We start from the raw sequence: 20765 nt of genomic DNA on the forward strand, positions 1-20765 counted from the left end.
GAGGCGGTGCGTGGACAGGAGTCTTGGGAGATGGGGATCCAGGGAGAGGACTGAGTGTTCAAATATATGGGCTCATGGGAAATGAAAAATAAAAACAAATAAGATACATATTTGAGGACCATGTCTGTGTATGAAGACAATTTCCTATGCATCTTTCCTACAGTCAAAGAGAAAGAAGCTAAAAGCAGTTGTTCAGTGATTCAACGTAGTAATGAGGACATGTGCGCATCTCAGATATTTGTGGGCAGCCCCTGTGATTAATTTCTGCCAAAGCAACCTTCCAGGATTAATTGCTTCAACTGTGTTTTTTATATTATTTGTGTGTGTGTGTGTATGTGTGTGTGTGTGTGTATATCTCCCACTCACTGCCACCACCTCTTCTGCTATTAAGCCATATATATGTGTGTGTGTATATATAAATATATATATATACACACACATATATATGACTTAATAGTGAAAATGGAATAGACTGGAGGATTTATTTATAATTTAATAATTAGAGGAAGACTCATGTTAGTGAGGAGCAAGGTCACTCTGCAAAGGCAAAGAGTCCCCATGTGACATATTTCATCTCTTCAAAAATGGTGCCCTTTTATTGCTCAGAATTGTGACCTAGCGAAGATTGTGTTGGTGGTTTTATTTTTGGAGTATCAATTAGTCAATCAATCAGTTCGTAGTTATCGAGCATCTGCCCGGCACGTAGGGCACGCTCATCAAATTTGCAAATGACACAGATCAGGGTGGATGGTAAATACTCAGATGACAGACAGAGCGTTCAAAAAGATTTTGACAGCCCAGCGCGATGGGCTGGATGGAACAGGATGAACTATAAGGTGGATAAATATGAAGCCCTGTCCTTGGCTCCAGAAAACTAGCTGCCGACTGACAGGGGACAGGGCGGGGCGGCCGTGCCTCAGCAGTGAAGTGAGGGAAAAAGACAGTATTTTAGCCAATCGTCAGCTCTACCTAATGTATCCCTTTGGGCTGAATGATGTCATTGCCAAAAATCTCGCAAGCCATTTTGAATTAGATTAAGGCGATAATCCTGTTTTAATTTGGCAAGTCAGACCACACGTAGAGATTTGAGTATTTCTGGAGCCACATTTTAAGAGGAGAGAGACCCCAAACCATGCCGTATTGAGAACATTGCAGAAACTAAACACATATGTCCCGAAGACACGGGAGAAGGACATCTTTCTTTGCACCTGCACAGACTCTGTCATGGAAAAGGCATACGGATTGTTGGGTGAGATCCAAGTGGTTAGAGCCAGGGCTTATGCGTTGAAGTTACAAGGTGGCATCTTTCCGTTCATCTAGCACAGTAAGAGCTGTTCAAGGTGAAAGGGCTCCCCAAACCTGCAGAAGCAGAATACTGGAGCGATGGGACCTCCGGGTCCTCATTTTGGGGTAACAGCACTGCAGAGGGGCAGTCTGAGAAGCCTTACTCTGCTGTTTGATACAAACGGGCTCCTTGAGAGAAAGGATCATGATTTCATTCTCTTGGCCTAACTCATAGGGCCAATGTAGGTACAGGGTGGCCTCATTGAATTAAATGTAAATTGGGAGGATACAGTTGAGAGGAAAACTATAAATGATTTCTCAGGCGAGGAAGTCAGAGCAGGTACTCTGCCAGGGTTTTCCCCGCCCATCAGCAGTTCCTCTTGGTGCTGGAGGCCAGCAGGCATAGAAGAGCAACAGAGATTTGACCTTGCGGTGGCACCGATGATGTGCACAGTGACTGTAATCCAGGTGGACTCGGTTGCATTTTTTTTTCTCTTTGTAGTTTCTCAGATATCTACTGTATGACTTTCTGGAATTGTGAATTACACTCACATAAGAATGGCCAGGAATTGTACTTAAAAAAATCTAATACATTCTTGTGCTCAAGTAAATGTGTACATTCTATCACAGGGATACAAACTGGACCGACAAGGTTAAACTAAACTGTGAAACCCCGAGAGAATGAAGGCGTGAGAATGACCTGCTCCCCTGTATCTTTATTTCCAGCGTGTTTTTGGATCTTATGAAAGGTCTAAGGCTTTTCTGCAGCGGCTACTGATTCTACCACTTTGTTCCTTCCAGCCACACCAAGGAACATGGGTGAACTCCCCTAATTCTCACAGGGGCGGAGAATGAGATAGGTGGGAAAGGGCTTTCGCAAAGGGCTTCCTGTTCACAAATCAGGGATTCTATGGCATAGATTTCTATTCCCCTAAATAACTGGCAAGGGGGTCATCGGAATGAGCTATTGCAAAAAGCCACCTTCGCCTTCTCGGTTCTCCTGGGATGGGGCCCCGAACCAGAATTGCAAAGTCGTTCAGAGAATCTTGGCTTGTAACACACGGCACGGAGCACCAAAGAAGAGGTCATCCTACTTACGGCAAGGCGCTCGGTAGGGGAAGGAACGGCGGCCCATAGTGTCTTGGGATCATCCTTAATCATTTCTTAAGCACCAGGGAAGTGAAAACCTCCTCCTGGAATTCACTGCGTGTGACACCGAATCCTTCCACTAAGCAAATATGTGATGAGTTGATAAAAAAGAAAAGAAAAAAAAGGAAGAAGAAGGTCCTGAACTCTTGACTGCAGATATAATACAGTGAACACAGAAAATCAAAAGCATGCTTTCTATCTGCCTCCAAATAAAGGTGCACTTAAACTTGTAAAAGACAACATTTCTATTTGAATGATATGACAGAACCGTCACAGGAGTGTTACCTGCCATAAAGCAAGCCGGAGAATTATTGCCTTTATTAGACCAGTGACACTGAGCTTTCGCCATACATTTCTAACTTCTGTCCCTCTACAGAGACAATTTTCTTTTCTTAAATAAACTGTCATGCTAGTGTTAATATATGGCCGGCGCGCTCATGCTCTGAGAATACTGCTGATATAAAACATGTATATGTTAGATTGGTAATAGTATCTTTAGTGTAGCTGACTAGAACAAATGGGTTTCCCTCATGGCTGTGCTAATGTGATAAAGGAAAATTGGCTGTTCATCAGCTTTTGGCTGGGCAGAGACAGTGGAGAGGGAACCACATTCTTTTTTATGCATTAATACCATCGAGAACTTTCCACGAGTGATATTTCATGTGCCCCGCGTGTTGCTCAAAGATGTTGTAAAACATGAGATAATGCTACAAATAACAAAGTAGAAAAGCCGGTATCTTTTATAATGATAACAGTCAAACACCAAATGACAGTAACAGGCTGTAAAAAATGGGATGCAAAAAAATTAAATAAATAAAAAGACAGTCTTTCTCCCTCAGCGAAGAGGTATACATCCAGACCCACAGGAGTTGGCGTGTGAGTGTGTCTAGGTCTTTATGTTAAAGCTTGTGTTACAATGAAGTAAAAGGCAACATGGGGAAAGGGGGTTTAAGAAAGAACCTGGTGTAAACGAAAGAGGTTGATAAAATGGAGAAAAGCCAGAGTAGAAAACTTTCTATAAATTAATATTACCAAGTAATTATTTTGTTAATGTTCAGATTTTTTGTTTGTTTTGTTTTGGAGAAAGAGGTTTGTTCAAAGGGTTCTTAAGGCAGTCACGTGATTTAAAGATGCTGGAGAATTACTTGTTTTCATCAGTTTTTGTGGGGCCATTTTAATAGAATAGCATTTGAAAGCTATGATTTGATATATTTTTTTTATTAAAATGTCAGCCTCTAAACATTTCAACTGCAAGACATTACATTTCTCTTTCTCTTTCTCGACCCCATCCACCTCACCAGCTTTTGTTTGCCAAGTCAGCCCCTGGACTAATTAGAGTGTCAATGATTCCTTTTACATTTAACTTAAAAGCACTTAAACAGGACTATTTGTAGAGACTAAAGTGGAGGTCAAAACAGCCTATCAGTTTATTTGGAAGGATGCAATCATTGAGGATTTTCTAGAGATATCATCTGTGAAGTAATCTGTATGAAACTGCATTGCTCCTCAGGGATCACTTTACACAAACAAAAATTTCATAAGGTTGAGTGGTGTGAATCAAGGGATCACCAGGCTAGAACCCCTGGAACAAACCTGCTGGCCACCTGTTTTTATAAAGTTTTACTGGGAGATATTGTGCTCAGTCATTGATGTGTGGTCTATGGCTGGATTCCTATTACAACCACAGAACTGAACAGTTGTGACCTGGATTGTTTGAGCCACAAAATCATTTGCTTGCAAATAAAAGAAAATTACTTTCTGGCTGTTTACAGAGGAAGTTTGCTAATGCCTGTGTAGAGAGTTATTAGGTTGCTAAAATAATTAGCCTAAGAAAAGATTGGCAAATTTATTTTTATTCTATATTGGGAGAGTACAGCTGAGAATTATTAACACCTGAGAAAGTAAATGTTTATATGAAGCATTTTGCATTAGCAACTTAAATTGAATCATATCTATGTCATATATCTATTTTTAGAATGTCTGGTTGTGACTATTTCTCACTTTTGTATTTATTTTTGTTTATTTTCAAATATGGCTATGCCACATTTAACCTAGTAATTAAAGAAACCACATATCTTCAAATATTTATGAAAGCATGGCCGTCAGAGCTGTTAAATATATGGGACAAACAATTGTGTGAGCCTGTGAATACACTGGTAGGTACCATCACAGTCCAAAACTACAATATGTAGACATACATCATTGAGCCATTGAAATAAATTTTTGTCCTACCAACTGAAGAAAATGGAGAAATAGAAAATTAACTTGAGAAAGACTACTGAAATGTAGTTATCACAAAATTAAAGGATACGCCATTGAACTAAAGACGGTGATAATTTCTTGCAGGTGCATCAGACAAAAATCAGTTTCTTCATCAATGGTTTGGAGGAGGACAGCACAGCTTTTGATGTGCAAACTCTAAGTGGTTCAATTATAGATTTTGCCTCTGGTGCTACGTGGATAGGACAGAGTTTAAATGGTAAGATTCTGCCTTCAGAAAATTATTTATTTGATTGTATTGTTACTGTGTCAAAAATAATACTTAAAAAATTTCAATACATATACCTAGAAATATGGTTGTAAATATAATTTTTCCAAAATGAAATGATACAAAGGCTTTCTTTGAGCCCTCTAAAAATAAATACTTCCCCTCTATATATTATAGACAACTTTTCATGTTCACATGCCTTCTCATCCTATATAATAAAGAGGTAATATGCAAATTGACCATCACTCCAACACACAAGATGACCGCCCCCATGTGGTCAAAGATGGCCACCCCCATGTGGACACAAGATGGCTGGCAGGGGAGGGCAGTTGGGAGGGACCAGGCCTGCAGGGGAGGGCAGTTGGGCAGAACCAGGCCTGCAGGGGAGGGCAGTTGGGGGGGCAGGCCTGCAGGGTAGGGCAGTTGAAGGGGACCAGGCCTGCAGGGAAGGGCAGTTGGGGGAAACCAGGCCTGCAGGGGAGGGTAGTTGGGGGGGAACCAGGCCTGTAGGGGAGGGTAGTTGGAGGCGACCAGGCTGGCAAGGGAGGGCAGTTAGGGGCAATCGGGCTGGCAGGGGAGGGCAGTTGGGGGTGACCGGGCCAGCAGTGAAGGTCAGTTCGGGGTGACCAGGCCGGCAGGGGAGGGCAGCTAGGGGTAATCGGCCAGTAGGGGAGCAGTTAGGCATCAATCAGGCTGGCAGGGGAGTGGTTAAGGGGTGATCAGGCAGGCAGGCTAGCGGTTGGGAGCCAGCAGTCCTGGATTGTGAGAGGGATGTCCCAGATTGGAGAGGGTGCAGGCTGGGCAGAGGGACCCCCCCCCCCCCCCCCCCGCATGAATTTCATGCACCGGGCCTCTAGTTTAAAATAACTGCAGTGTGTATGATTGTATAGCTACAACAAAAACGTTTTATACTTGTTTCTACTAATGAGCATGTTATTTCTAATATTTTGATATTGGCAGTTATTTGATAGAAAACACTATCTGTATATCTATTGATCTCATATGCACATACACTCACAATGATATGTACACATATACATGCACACACATTTGAGCAGTTGTCTGATAGTGGAGTTCCTTAAGACTTTATACTTTTGGTGTCATCATACCTGAGTTCAAATCCCATCTCCCCACTTACTAGCCACGTGACCTGGGTCACCTTTCTAATGTCTCAAATTTAAAATGATGATTGCCAAAACCGGTTTGGCTCAGTGAATAGAGCGTAGGCCTGTGGACTGAAAGGTCCCGGGTTCGATTCCGGTCAAGGGCATGTACCTAGGTTGCGGGCACATCCCCAGTAGGAGGTGTGCAGGAGGCAGCTGATCGATGTTTCTCTCTCATCGATGTTTCTGACTCTCTATCTCTCTCCTTTCCTCTCTGTAAAAAATCAATAAAAAAATAAAAATAAATAAAAAAATAAAAAAAAATTAAAATGATGTAGTTATTCCAAATTTAAAATGATGATGACGATGATAATGATATTACAGTTTCATTTGAGGATCACATGAGGTATATCATGAAAAGCATGACTATTTTTCGAGCATTTGGCATATAGTAGTTGTTCAATATTTATTGAATAAATGAATAACTATAACTGGGCCTTGTATATACTAAACCATATTGTGATTTAATGCTATTGTTAATATTATTACATTTGTTTTGCTAACGTAAGTCCATAGAAGTTAGGTTGAAGTATATGGTCATTTTATATTTTAATGCATATTAGACAGATTGCCCTAATGCATAACAACAGGCTACTTCCTGTTGCCCATATTTTAAAATATGGGCAAGTACTTTCTTCCTTAAACACTAGCTGACCTTACAAATTACTTGTTTTTTTACCTTTGCCATTTCTCTCATTGAAAAATATTGCCGGATGCCTCTTTAAATTATTTGGCCATTAGTAAGTTTGAGTAGCTTTCCACGTGTCTTTCTCGTTTGCATTTGATTTGTTGTGTGTTTGTATTCATACTCTGGAATTTCTTACTTGTAAAAGCTCATAAATGTTAAGAATGTTATGCTTTGCATGTCTTTTTTCCAGTTTTTAGGTAGCCTGATACGTTTGCATTATAGACATTTAAAAATATTTAAAAATTTTAAGAAGGACGTAAACATGGATGCAACATAACGCATAAATATGAAAGAGCCAGTTTGATGAATTTTTCATCTGTATCAGTAATTAGTATATTGAAGAATTTTATAAAGTACTCTGCATTCAGAATTTCTTAATAACACATTAAATCTTAGGAGCCTTGTTTCAATATTTAATCCCCATTAGTACTTCTGAAAGTGTTTTATTGCTCAAGTATTGCTTAAAGTATTCAATAGCCCCATAAATTTGTCCGCGATGCATGCCGGGGTTGAAATGAGTTGCTCATACTTCAGTGTCCTAACTGTGGGAGCCATGCTTCAAAAGGGTGGTGCGGAGCCAGTGTGCTAGTCACTTCCAAACTGTGTGAAAGTAAATTTAACTTCTGATTAGAAAATACATCATTGGAAAAGGGTTTGTTTCAAATGTTACCTAGTTCTTACTATGGCTTTCTCCTTAAGTTCCAGGCATCACAGAACTGAAGGAGAAAAGAACATTTAAAAATAAATTTTCTCTTTATTCCATCAATTTATAGGTACAGTTATACCTACTGTATCTTTTCTCTAATTAGAGATGGCACATAGCTGGCTCATTACTTCTGCCTAATGAGCCAGGCCTACGCCACCTCTCTAATCAGAAAGGAGGTGGGTGCAGAATGTTCCCCTGAACTTACTATAAGTCATTTTCTTTCTCCCGCTCGCTCCTTTCCTTTAAATAAAAAAGTGAAGTCACTGTCCTCCATACTCTTGTCCATGCCCAAGACGGTTTCATTCAGGGGAGGTCAGCGTGGCTGCGAGCTGCATTAGAGGTGCCGCTGTGCAGGCCAGGCTGGCTGTCTGTGCTTCGGGGCAGATGCGGACAAACACCAGGATCTCCACGGAGGGCCTGGAGGGGACCACGGGCCAGGCTTCCGTGTTTCCCCATGTCTGCACCCGGTCTTCACAAGTGTGTTGGCTGCTACAGACTTTTTTTTCAAGTCTCATCACTACCTGGCATAACTTTCTAGAAAAATATGTTGCCAGTGACAGTCCCTGTTACTGCTGGCCTTATCTTTCCACAGAGCCTTGTATACATATTCATGGACTATGTAGACATATACTGTGTGTCTACATATAAGGTACACGCATATGTATACTAATACATACATAAATCATAGTGCATGCATACATGCATAACATAATGATAATGCATACATAACAATGTATATGAAATACATGCATATAATACCAATGGGAAAATCTTACTTGGTCAGGCAGGTTTTTAAATACACAAATAGAACACCTTAGACCATATCAAGCAACACGTGTCAGTTCATTTGGAGAGCATTTTCTTCCAGCTCTCCCAAGAGCAGCCTCGGACCATCTGGTGAGCTAGGCTTACTCTGCATCTCTTATTCATCAGGATGCCCTCGCTCTGCCCCACTTTCCTCCCAGGCACCACAAGGAGCTGCAGCACCGAGTGCTCCCACGTTCTCTATTATTAAGACAAATTAAAAAAGGGAATAATTAAGAAACAAACACATTTGAGGAAGTGCTCCTTTGGTGAATTGGTCGTTGGTCTAAATTTAATACTTGAAAAACCCCACTTAATTATTGATTTGGCATTATTCATTACATCCCATCCCATCTTGTGTCCTCATGATTCAAACTCTAGCTAGAATTTTGCCATTTTTAAGTTTTTCTCATTATTAACAACATAATGAAAACCATAGACGTGGTAGTTGTTTTACTTTTTTTCTCTTCCCAGTTTCTTGGACTTACCTGTTGGTAAATCTTAAATAAATATTTGCTAAATGAATTAATGAGATGTTATGTGGTTTAAGGTTGATATCTACCTCCACCTTGGAAGGTTACCTAATTGAATGCAGCTTGGACTTGGAACCTGGTGTCTTAGAAGAATTGTTACAAGGTGGTGGCATTTTGAGACTGTGATAGGATGCCATTGACATGTGAATAATTCAAACTCATGAGTAGGAGGTTTCTAGTTTATCCTCATTCATTTGGGGGTTTCCTAGACCAGGTGTTAATATACATTGGGAGGGGACCCGAGCTGATGCTCTGGAGCTTGGAGATCACTCAGGTGGGGTGAGAAAGTGGGCAGTCTCCTTGCCACTGCAGATGCTCTGAAAATTGCACTTGGGAGCAGATGACAATCAGATTTAGGGCTGATGAGCTGATAGATTTACAGGTTTATAAACTGGAGGGAAGTTTGACTTGGGGAGGGGACTTCTGGAGAGAGGTCACAAGTTGGGCCAGGAGATAGATTGGCCCAAGTATTCACTTTGCCTGAGTCTTATAATGCCTATGGAGATAGCTATGAATGTTAATGTTATTCACGTGGAATTAGCACAATATACATATTGATCTCTTAAGTGTTTGAAAAGACCGTGATACGTATATGATTAAAAGTTGTGTTGCTTTAAAGGAATGTCACTTGAATATTTGTCAGCCACTGCTTGGTAACATCAGACTTCTCATACTATGTACATGATTGTATTTTGTAGGTTTAGAGCAGTTTGTTGGAAGAATGCAAGATTTTCGATTATACCAAGTGGCACTTACAAACAGGTAAGCAGACATGGTATGGTAAAGCTCCAGAAATATATATATAAAAGCCTAAGTGACCAGCCAACTGGCCGGTAGCTGTAATGCTCAATGACTACCAGGGGTCAGACGCTCAATGCACAGACACAGAATTCGTGCACTGGTGGAGTCCCTCAGCCTGGCCTGTGGGGATGGGGCCGAAACCAGCTCTCCAACATCCCCCAAGGAGTCCTAGATTGTGAGGGGACACATGCCAGACGAGGGACCCCATCGGTGCACAAATCCATGCACCGGGCCTCTAGTATAAACATAAATGCTGAATTCACTTAAGTAAGCGTAGCACGAAGATTAATGTTAGGGTGGAGGAGGGCATAGAGGGGATAAATGGTGATGGAAAAATAAAATAAAAAATACATTTCTGAAGAGCAGTCTTGTAGTAATTTGGCGGGAATAAAGTTTGTCCTGGGGGCAAAAATGTCCTTGAATAGTCACTTCTGGTCCCACTTAAAACCTGGTATCAACTGGAAGATGTCAATGAGATCGAACGAAATGACTTCATGCGATTTAGTGAGTGGAATAGCTGCCTGCCTCTGCCACTCCCCCACCAGGGTTGAGAGAAGGAGTCTGTCTCTCCTTAGACCTGGTTGCTGGCATTGGCCTACCTCAAATGTAGGAACGGTGTCATGTGGAAGAATGCCCACACACAGAGTGACGAATTCCGTTCTAGAACAGGTATTCTGCCCTTAATGGAAAAGTTAAGTCTGTCTGCCTGGAATTGGCTTTCTTCTTGAGCTCTTGGCAGCTGCCATATGAACTGAAGCCATCGAAGCGTTTTAGGTGCCAGGGTTGGTACCGATGAGTCACAGGAAGCCGTTGACAAATGGTCTTGGCCGGAGGCCCTTCCCCTGAAACAGCAGCAGATGAAGTGATGCTGTTTTCTTACTTCCCGTGGATGAGCTGGAGACGCATCTATAACTCATTACTTTCAATATATCAATGGTCACTCAGTGGTCAGTTTAACAACCTAAGTGAATATTACCTTTCTTTTTATTACAAATAGGCACTGTAAAATATTATGCGATTCAAAGAAACATATTGTAAATAGGCACCATAAAATATTATGCTATTTTAAAACATATCTTGCTAATCAGACAAGGGATTGTGCATGCTTCATGATAGAAAATGCTAGTCCTTAAGAATGTAATGTTTTTATAATAAAATTAGCATGTTTCATTTTATGAGAATGAGTATATTTATGGGACCAGGAATGAATTTGGTTTTATGTTCTGTGTAAAAAAATATGAAAGCTAAATAGATACTAATGAAAACATCAACATAGTGGTATTCGTTTGTAACATCCCTTAGAACAGTGGTCACCAACCTTTCGGCCCTTACGGACCTCCAGGGGTCCACGGACCACCGGTTGGCGACTGCTGCCTTAGACTATCTATGGCTGTTGAGCTATTTGTCCTCACCGTCTGCCTCTTGACCTCACAGAGAGATTGAGGCCATCTCTGCTGGAGCTCTGCCCACCTTGCACGTCCAGCCCCACTGCCGCTGCCCGGAGAGCCACCCGCGGGTCCATCCCCTGCGCCAGCGGTTCTGCATTCCCAACGATGTGGAGGACACGACTAGGGACAGGGTGTCCCGGCTGCATCCCGAGGCCCACCCTCTCTCTTTTGTCAATGATGACGACATTGAGACTTCCTGGGTCTCACATGTGTTTACAAACATCACCCAGCTTAATGAAGGAGTGACTATTTCAATAGATTTGGAAAATGGACAGTATCAGGTAACTTGAAGCAATTTGGTGTGTATTCATTGCCTGTGGGTATTGCAATAAATGACCACTAATTTAATGGCTTGACACAACTGACATTTATTCTCTCAGAGCTCTGAAGATCAGAAGGATGAAATCAGCCCTCTGGGTAAGGGCGGATCCTTCCCTCCTCTCCCAGCTCCTGGCGGCTCCTGGTGTCACTTGGTTTACCTCAGCATCACTCCAGGCTCTGCCACCAGGTTCAGGGTCGCCGTCTTGTTGCTGACTGTCAGTTCTCCCTCCTCTTTCTCTTTTGAGGACCACCCTGCATCCAGAAGGATCTCCTATTGAGACTCCTAACTTAATTACATTTTCAAAGACCCTATTTTCAAATAAGGTCACATTCACAGCCACCAGGAGTTAGAATTTGAACATCTATTTAGGGGCAGAATTCAACGTACCACAAGGTAAAACCTGAATTAGGCAATTGAACATTACCTCAGTAAAGAAGTATATTATAATTTATGAAGTGAAAATACCTAAAAAAGATATGCAGGGCATGAATTTTTAGAGATTGTTATAAAAAAATCATATGAAATAGTGAAACATTCATTTTGTTAAGTAACCAAATTAATAAAAACAGGTGCTTATTTTTAATAACTACTTAAAAAGAACATATACCAATTATTTCATGGAAGTAATATTTTTTTTTCATGTCTTTATAGCAAACTTCATATTGATTTCCACTTAAATTTGTAAAATCCTTGAGAAGATGCACAGCTATGTAATGATAGGTTGTGTTGCTTTTACTACAGGGCTGTGGCATTTCTGAATGTCTATGAGTGCTTATAGTTATTATGAGGAAGTAAACATTATATTTGAATGCACCAGTTCCATGGTTTGATTTATACTGATGGGTTAAAACGTAAAACAACAATGGTAATAATTAACTTACTCATTTCCAGGTGTTTTATATCATCGTTCAGTTCTTGAGTCCACAACCAACAGCAATAAGGATTCAGAGGAAGAAGGAAGACAGCCTAGATTGGGAAGATTGGCAGTATTTTGCTAGAAATTGCAGTGTTTTCGGAATGAAAAACAATGGAAATTTGGAAAATTCAGATTCGGTCAACTGTCTTCAGCTTTCAGAGTATGAATATTTTTGAAACCATTGTCTGTGAAGGCATTTAGGAGTTAATTCTCATAGACTATGGGATAGTAATAGCCTACAGGTAAACTTAAGTCACTAGGCTAGTAGAGTCTTTCCCTTACCACCATCCCTTGAGGCAAATTGGTCTAGGATTCCTTCCTATTTTGGATTTTAAATTATGTTTAAATTTACTTGTAAAGATGTTAGAGTATTTCTTGCTTCCAGTCTCATCTGTGCTTTATAATCTGACTTTCAGATTGCTTAGCAAGTTATCTGTATCAATAGAATTTTTATGATGTCCTCAAGGAAATGTTTTACTATGATGATCCTATATGCACATGAAATCTGTGGACTATTTTTCCCAGAATGAAGAATTTGAGCTGTTACGGAATATGGTGTTCTGATTTGTTTTGTCAAAAATATGAGTAACTTCTCATGATTGCAAATATCTTTCCTCAACAGTTTTACTCCATATTCCCGTGGCAATGTCACATTTAGTCTCCTAGCACCTGGACCAAATCACCGTCCTGGATACAATGACTTCTATAACACCCAGTCTCTTCAAGAGTTTGTAAAAGCCACCCAAGTAAGACTTCATTTTCATGGACAGTACTATACAACTGAGCCTCCCGCCAGCCTCAGACACAGATACTACGCGGTCAGTGAAGTCACCATCACGGGCAGGTAGGGTTTCACAGCAGTGTGCTATTTACTATGAATTTTGCTTTCCAGATTGTTTTCAAGACTTATTTAAAACTATGTTAGTTAAGATTTTAGAGCAAGCCAGATTCCAAGCTTCAGGTATTAAAATGCTTTCCTACTCGATAAGATTTTTGTGGGAGGTTTGTATGTGAGTCTTTCTGTCTAAAAGATCACATTTCTATAGAATCAATTTTCAAAATATTGGGTTTAGAAGTTATGATAACCTGGATCTGACTAAAAAAAAATAAAGTCAAATATTTTGATTGGTGTGTTCTGGATTGTAATTTTCAAGTGTTCTAGAAATGAAACAGAAGGAGTTTGATTTTGAGTTATAATGGTGCTACCAGTTAATTTGTAAATACTGGGCTTGGTCTCCCTGGGTTCACAATTCATAACTTTATGAAGAATATTTGTTTTCCTTTAAAGGAATAATCTAATATGCCTTAAGTAATTTATAACTGTCTGACCATAGTTGAAAACTAGACTCACAATGTTTAAATGAATTGATGAAGAGCTCCCCGGCAGCGTACTCTCTAGTCTGGAAATGGTAAACATATAGACTACATTCAGAATTGGGTTGTGCTAGAAGGACATTGTATCCTGTAAAGAAAGTACATCTTTTAAACCAATGCAGAATACCAGTCTATAAGCTTTATTTGCTAAGTAATAGCATGATTTAAAAAATACTATTAAATAATCAATTTTTGGAAAGATAAACAAAAATAAAGTTTGTTAACTTCTACCTGCAGTTCATTCTAAACCTGCTAGTCTTAACTATAAGTTTTGAATAGTTTTATTAAATGTCTTCTCTCTGGGCAAGTTTGCCACATGGTGTTTATAGGTGTACACAACCCAGGTAGGCTTGAAAATTACCTTCACCATCACTGTGGTTTGGATATTCATGAAACTTCCTTCAATACTTCATGATTAATTTAAAACTTTCCATGAGCCCTGGCCGGTGTGGCCCGGTTGGTTGGAAGGATGTCCAGTGTACCAAAAGGCTACTCTTTCCAATCCTGGTCAGGCCACATGCTCCACCCCTCTTCCCAGTAGTGGGCATGTAGGAGGCAACCTTCTGCTCTCACATTGATGTATGTGTCTCTTTCTCTTTCTCCCTCCCTCCCTCCCTCCCTTTCTCTCTCTCTCCACTCCTCTTTCTCTAAAAATTAATGAAAATATATTTTTTTAAATAAAAGTTTCCATGAATATCCACATGACTAAAGAGAGGTTGGTTTTTGTGTTAACACTCTCACCTCCTTGTTGAATTCACACAGTGGCTATATACCCAGGTCCTTAGACGTATTAGCAGTTGAGCTGCTGTTTCCTAGGAGCTGTCTGATGGATGCTCCTGTTCGCAGGTGTCAGTGTCACGGTCACGCTGACAGCTGTGACACGACGAGCCAGCCCTATCAGTGCCTCTGCTCCCGGGAAAGCTTCACCAGGGGACTTCAGGTGAGTGCTATTTCATGCATGGAAACCCCCAAAGGAGGAGGGGGGAGCTTGAGAAGTAGCGAATATAAATTCTTCAAACTTACTAGTACTTTTGGCCTATCTTCTGGGTATGAATAAAAATATGTGATAAGAATCTAAAAAAGTCAATTATTTCAGAAAAAAATTAAAGAAAAAAAATAAAACCCCTCAATAATGTTGAAATTTTCTTTTTAAAAAATAAACCCTGAGAAATAACGAATAAAACTAAACCCAGAGGGGTTTCTTAATTTTCCTTGTTTCATCAGCATTATCCTAATTCATAAAACAACTATGAAAAAAAGTGTCTAGGTTTCTCAAAAAATTAAAAATAGAACTACCATATGACTCAGCAAATTCAGTTCTGGATATTTATCTGAAGACGGACAAAACACTGTTTTGAAAAGATAAGTGCACCCCTGTGTCTATTGCAGCATTGTTTGCAATAGCCAAGATAGGGACATGACCTAAGTGTCCTTTGGTAGATGAGTGAATAAAGCAGTGGTTGCCATTTGTGACAACATGGATAGACCTAGAGGGTATTATGCTAAGGGAAATAAATCAGACAGAGATAGACAGATATTATATGATTTCACTTCTATTTGAAATCTAAAAAACAAGATAAATGAGCAAACCTAACAGAAACAAACTCATAGATACAGAGAATAAATTGATGGTTGCCAGATTGGAAGGGAGTTGGGAGGAATGGGTAAAAAAGAAGGGATTAAAAGTACAAATTGCCAGTTATAAAAATAGTCACGGTATAAAGTAATAAGCATAGGGAATATCAATAAAATAGTAATAACTATGCATAGTGTCAATGAGTACTAGATTTATTGGGATGATCGCTTCCTAAGTTATATGTCTAAATAATATTGTATGCTAACTGTAATTTAAAATGAAATTTAAAACTGGCTCGTAGTTTTATAAGATACTTTGTTTTCTGAGCTTCTCCTGTTTTATTTTGACTAGTTAGTTCCCACCCACCTCCAAACCCCACTCTCCTCTCTCTCCCTCTTGGTGCCCCATCCATGTTTCCTCTTTTCTCTCTCTTGAATTTCTCACATTGAAGTGATTAATATTTTATGATTCTTGGGTGATTTCATGCTTCCCCTTAAAAATAGAGCCGTTAAATGAATCCCAACTCGGGATTGGTTACAGAAGTCACGTTGGGACTTTCACACTTGGTCTCAGGTGGTGACTGTTAGATTATGAACTAGTGCAATAATTAACCATAATTTAGGTGGGGAATACATTTTAATGCTTCTTATTTAGACATAAAGTGCCTTTTGAAAACAAAAAGTTGACTTTTTTGTTATTTTCCTGTTTGACACCTTTTGATAATTTATGAATTTAGCCATAAATATAAAAGCAACAAATAGCTTCCACTTTAGCAAAATTTGGCAAATGCAGCTGAAGGGAAAAAGTCAATAGACTGTTACGTTGAGTGATTTCTCAGTCCTATATTTTCAACAAGGTGTTGAAAATGAAAAATGATTTTATAAAACATTCATAAGCATGGCATTCTCTTTTTGTTATCATTCAAAGTATTTTAATACATGTGGGACTCAATGTATCTGAAAAAGTTGTCTTGCAATAGTTTGAAAATATACTTACTCAAGTGCTTTACACATTGTCCTTCCTTTTAAAATAATGTTTTAAGATAAGCCATTCATTTCCTATTGGAACCAATGTTCTTTTTAAAGATCTGGACATAATCCAAAAAGAATGTCTTCAATTTCACAGTATTATGCTAACCATTAATAATATTACTCAATAAACAGGGCTTTTGTGAATTACATTACAGCCATTTGGCAAACAGACGAACACGTAAGCCTTGAGAATATGCCAGTTCTCGGCAATTGTCAGGCCTGTGAGAAAGTGATTTTAGCAGGAGTGAAAATGAATGAAGTTGGGAGAAAGGAGTGGAATGATGAATTCAGGAGCAAGTTCATGTACGGAGCCATTCTAGGGAATTTTCTGTATGAAGCATTCTTCAGTTGTTCCTAAAGGTTATGTCACAAATCGGTGGTCCACAGGGTTTTTTTGTTTTAATTTTGAAGACGAGGTCTCTGGTACATTGGCTTCTAAATCTCTCCACTCTACCTTCCTAGCTCTTTTTTAGATCATTTCCTAACTAGTTGTGCCAGCAGCTTTGTTGCAATACAGTACCTCTGGTCCACCTGCTCAGAAAGTCCATCATCACTTTCCAAAAGCATGTGTGAAGTTCATAGATACAGACCACAGCCTAGGAAGTGGAAGCTTGGGTGTGTGTCGTATATGTCAACTAACATGGTTGTGTAGCTACAATAGGCCTTTTCTATTTTTTTTTTGTTTTTTTTGTTTATCCTCACCCAAGGATTTTTTTTTTCATTTATTTTCAGAGAGAGTGGAAGGGAGAGGGAGAGACAGAGAGAAACATCGATGTGAGAAAAGACACACATTGACTGGTTGCTTCCCACATGCATCCCAACCAGGGCTGGATTCAAGCCGGAAACTCAGGTGTGTGCCCCTGACCGGTATCAAACCCAGGACCCTTCAGCCCATGGGCCGATACGCTATCCACTGAGCAAACTGGCTGAGGCTAGGCCTACTCTTTTCACTAATACTTTATTGATCTGTTCTAAGAGTTCCAGTGTTGATAGACTCTAGCTTTAAGAAAAGTGTTACATGCCCTAACCGGTTTGGCTCAGTAGATAGAGCGTCAGCCTGCGGACTCAAGGGTCCTGGGTTCGATTCCGGTCAAGGGCATGTACCTTGGTTGCGGGCACATCCCCAGTAGGGAGTGTGCAGGAGGCAGCTGATCGATGTTTCTCTCTCATCAATGTTTCTAACTCTCTAGCCTTCTTCCTTCCTCTCTGTAAAAAAATCAATAAAAAAAGAAAAGTATTACAAGTTGAAACTTGCATCCTTAGGATTTTCATTTTATTTTAATAGCTGCGTTCACCTTTCTGAGGCTCTAGGCCAGGAGTGACGCAATGACCGGTACTTCCGCCAAGCACTGGCACTTTGTTGGCTACTTAGCTATTCTTTCATCATTTTGTGACATCATTACCTGCAAGGGTGGCCAAGCGTTCACAGAGCAATTCATTAGGAACCATGAATACTCCTCTTATTCTTTGGCTCTGATTTGTGACCCTCTTATAACATTGATCATGGCTTTTATGAATTAACTACAATCAAACTATCAATATGAATCTCAGTATTATAAATAGCAGAGCCAACTTAAAACATTTTATATAATAAGCCTTCCTTCCATTCAGTAATTTGATGGTGAAACATCACACTCTATAATGCTTATTATGCAAATGAATATTTCCTGTTATTTTAAAAAGTATGTTCCTTTAGATTACAAAAGTCTGAAAATATGAGTCATCATGACTAACTTGTGTCATATTTTTACTACACATCAAACCCCACCGCTTGATGTTTTCTCTTTGCTCACAGAAAGATTATACTCTCAATATATTTCATTTTGTGTTATAATTTTTGTAATACCGATGAATTCATTTTTATTAACTATCATTCAAGCAGTTCATATTATAGATTCTACATTAGTTGTACATTTAGTGAGTCAAGGTCAAGCATTTCATTTACTCTCTGACACATGGTGATATTTTTAATCTTTGAAAAACACTTGCACTAGTAATTTCCCTGAGATAGATATGTGCATAAATGCATTTAAAATGTAAGTTAAAAATAAAGGTTAAGAGCATGGGGTATATTGAGACAGATTCATAGAAGTAGCAAATATAGATGATGAAAACAGAAAAAAAAAGAAAAATGAATTTGAAGGGATAAGGGTAAAGGAATTTCCAAAGTTGAGGAATGGCATGGTTCTTGGAATTCTAAGTAGACTGAGAAAAAATAAACACATACATAGGTAAGATATAATAATTCTGCTGGTCACCAAAGACCAAGAGTAGATCCTAACAATAGCCAGAGAGAAAAAGTCAAATGATTTATAGACACAAATGTTTAAGAAATTGTGTTATTAGATTTCTCAAGTTACAACGGAAGGCAGAAGACAGTGAAATATTACCTTTGAAGTGCAGAAAGAAATAACCAACACCTCTAGAATATTTTATTTGTAGCTAGACTATCAGTAAAAGCATATAATTCCTAGGAATAAATTTAACCAAAGAGGTGAAATGCCTGTACTCAGAAACCTATAAGACATTAAAGAAAGACATTGAAAAGGATACAGATAGAAGGATATACCATCCTTGTGTGTTGGAAGGATTAACACTGTTAAAATATTCTCACTACCTAAAGCAATATACAGATTCAATGCAATCTCTATTAAATACCAGTGACATTCTTCTCAGAACAAGGACACTTACTCCTAAAATTATTATGACCCTCCATCTACCAAAAAACCCAGTAGTCAAAGAGAAAGAACAAAGTGGGAGGTATCACACTTCCATATTTCAGAGTAAACTACAAAGCTACAGTATTCAAAATAGTCTGGTATTGGCATAAAAATAGATACATGTAGATCAATGGAATAAAATGGAGAGCCCTCAATTATATGGTCAATTAATCTATGATAATAAAGGCAAAGATATACAATGGGATAAAGAAGAGTCTGAAATAATGGTGTTGGGAAAACTGGACAGATGAATGCGAAACTAGGAAAAAAAGAAGAAATTGGACCACTGTCTTTCCCCACATACAAAAACAAACTAAAAATGGGTTAAGGACTTACATGTAAGACCTGATACCATGAAACTTCTATAAGAAAACATAGGCAGTAGACACTTGACATCCGTCAGAGAAATGCAAATCAAAACTATTATGAGATATCACTTCACACCTGTCAGAGTAGCTATCATCAAAAAATCAAATAGCAAATGCTGATAAGGATGTGGAGAAAAGGGAATTTTCACACACTGTTGGTAAGATTGTAAATTGGTTCAGCCACTATGGAAAACAGTATAGAGATTCCTCAAAAACTTTAAAATAAAGCTGTCATAAGACATAGAAGCAATTCTACTTCTGGATATATGTCCAAAGAAAACAAATACATTAATTTGCAAAGCTATATGCATCCCTATGTTCATTGCAGCATTATTTACGATAGCCAAGATGTGGAAGCAACCTAGATTTCAGTTGATAAATAAATGGAAATAAATGGATGAAGAAGATGTGAGATATATAAGTGTGTATACACATATGTATACAATAAGATTTATTAATCTATCAGGCACATATCAATGTTAAGTATTCGTCCAAGATGGATGGAGGTGGCTGCATTACAATGTGTCTTTGTAGTCTCACGTGAGGACCGATCATTTGCTAGCTTCATTCAACAAATACTGATGAAATGCCTTATCTGTGTACAGCCATAACATCCTGATTACAGATGCAAGTATTTGGAAATATTGAAGGACTTCCATTTGTGAAAATCAAAAAAGATTCCCTGGAAGACATGAATTACTGCAAAACATGGAGATGACTGTGGTGCAAACATATTATGCATGCCCGTAATTTGTAGTTAACAGATAATATAAATATCATTGACACTTTAAATATTAAAAGAAAAATTTAAATATAGCTACACTCATGAATGGATTTTTAAAATTCATTAATGGAGTACTCAAGTCGAACACTAGGTACAATTTCCAGTATAAAATAGTGTTATGGGTATTCAGGTGAAGATGGCTTGTAGGTAAACACTGTGCTCACCTCCTCCTCCAGCCACATCAAAATTACAGCTAAATTATAGAATACTCATTATTAAGAACAACCTGAAGACCAGCTGAAGAGAAGTCATGTGGAGAATGTCAGGAGGGTGAAGATGTGGCACGGGCAGGTCCCACCCCCATGGTGTGGTGATTAAGAATCAGAAGGGATAGCCCAGCTATAGGGTCTCGCCTTAGGAGCGAGGAGTCTCAGCCCCACACAGGTCCACAGCCTGGGTCACCAGTGCCGGGAGCAGGAGTCCCCTTCACATCTGGCTATGACAACCAGTGGAGATTGTATCTGAGTGAGATGAGGGGCTGCTGGAGACGTAGGACCACCTTTTGAGGGGCCCATGCGTGACTCACTTGCTCACAGACTCACCTGTGAGCCCTAGTGCAGAGGCAGCAGCTCCAGAAGCACCTTGCACTTGTGGGAGGAGCTACATTGAC

At 39.3% G+C, this 20765-nt stretch overlaps 1 protein-coding gene across 1 annotated transcript in view; it reads left to right on the forward strand.

Moving 5' to 3' along the window:
- USH2A (Usher syndrome 2A (autosomal recessive, mild)) overlaps positions 1-20765 on the forward strand; it is a 408238-nt gene that overhangs the window by 22302 nt on the left and 365171 nt on the right. Inside the window, 6 exon segments of the mRNA XM_005879907.2 lie at positions 4780-4912; positions 9514-9577; positions 11051-11345; positions 12278-12462; positions 12925-13146; positions 14523-14616. Of these exon segments, the coding sequence (XP_005879969.1) occupies positions 4780-4912; positions 9514-9577; positions 11051-11345; positions 12278-12462; positions 12925-13146; positions 14523-14616 (993 nt within the window).

The sequence above is a fragment of the Myotis brandtii genome, unplaced genomic scaffold, assembly GCF_000412655.1.
Source record: "Myotis brandtii unplaced genomic scaffold, ASM41265v1 scaffold612, whole genome shotgun sequence".
NCBI lineage: Eukaryota > Metazoa > Chordata > Mammalia > Chiroptera > Vespertilionidae > Myotis > Myotis brandtii.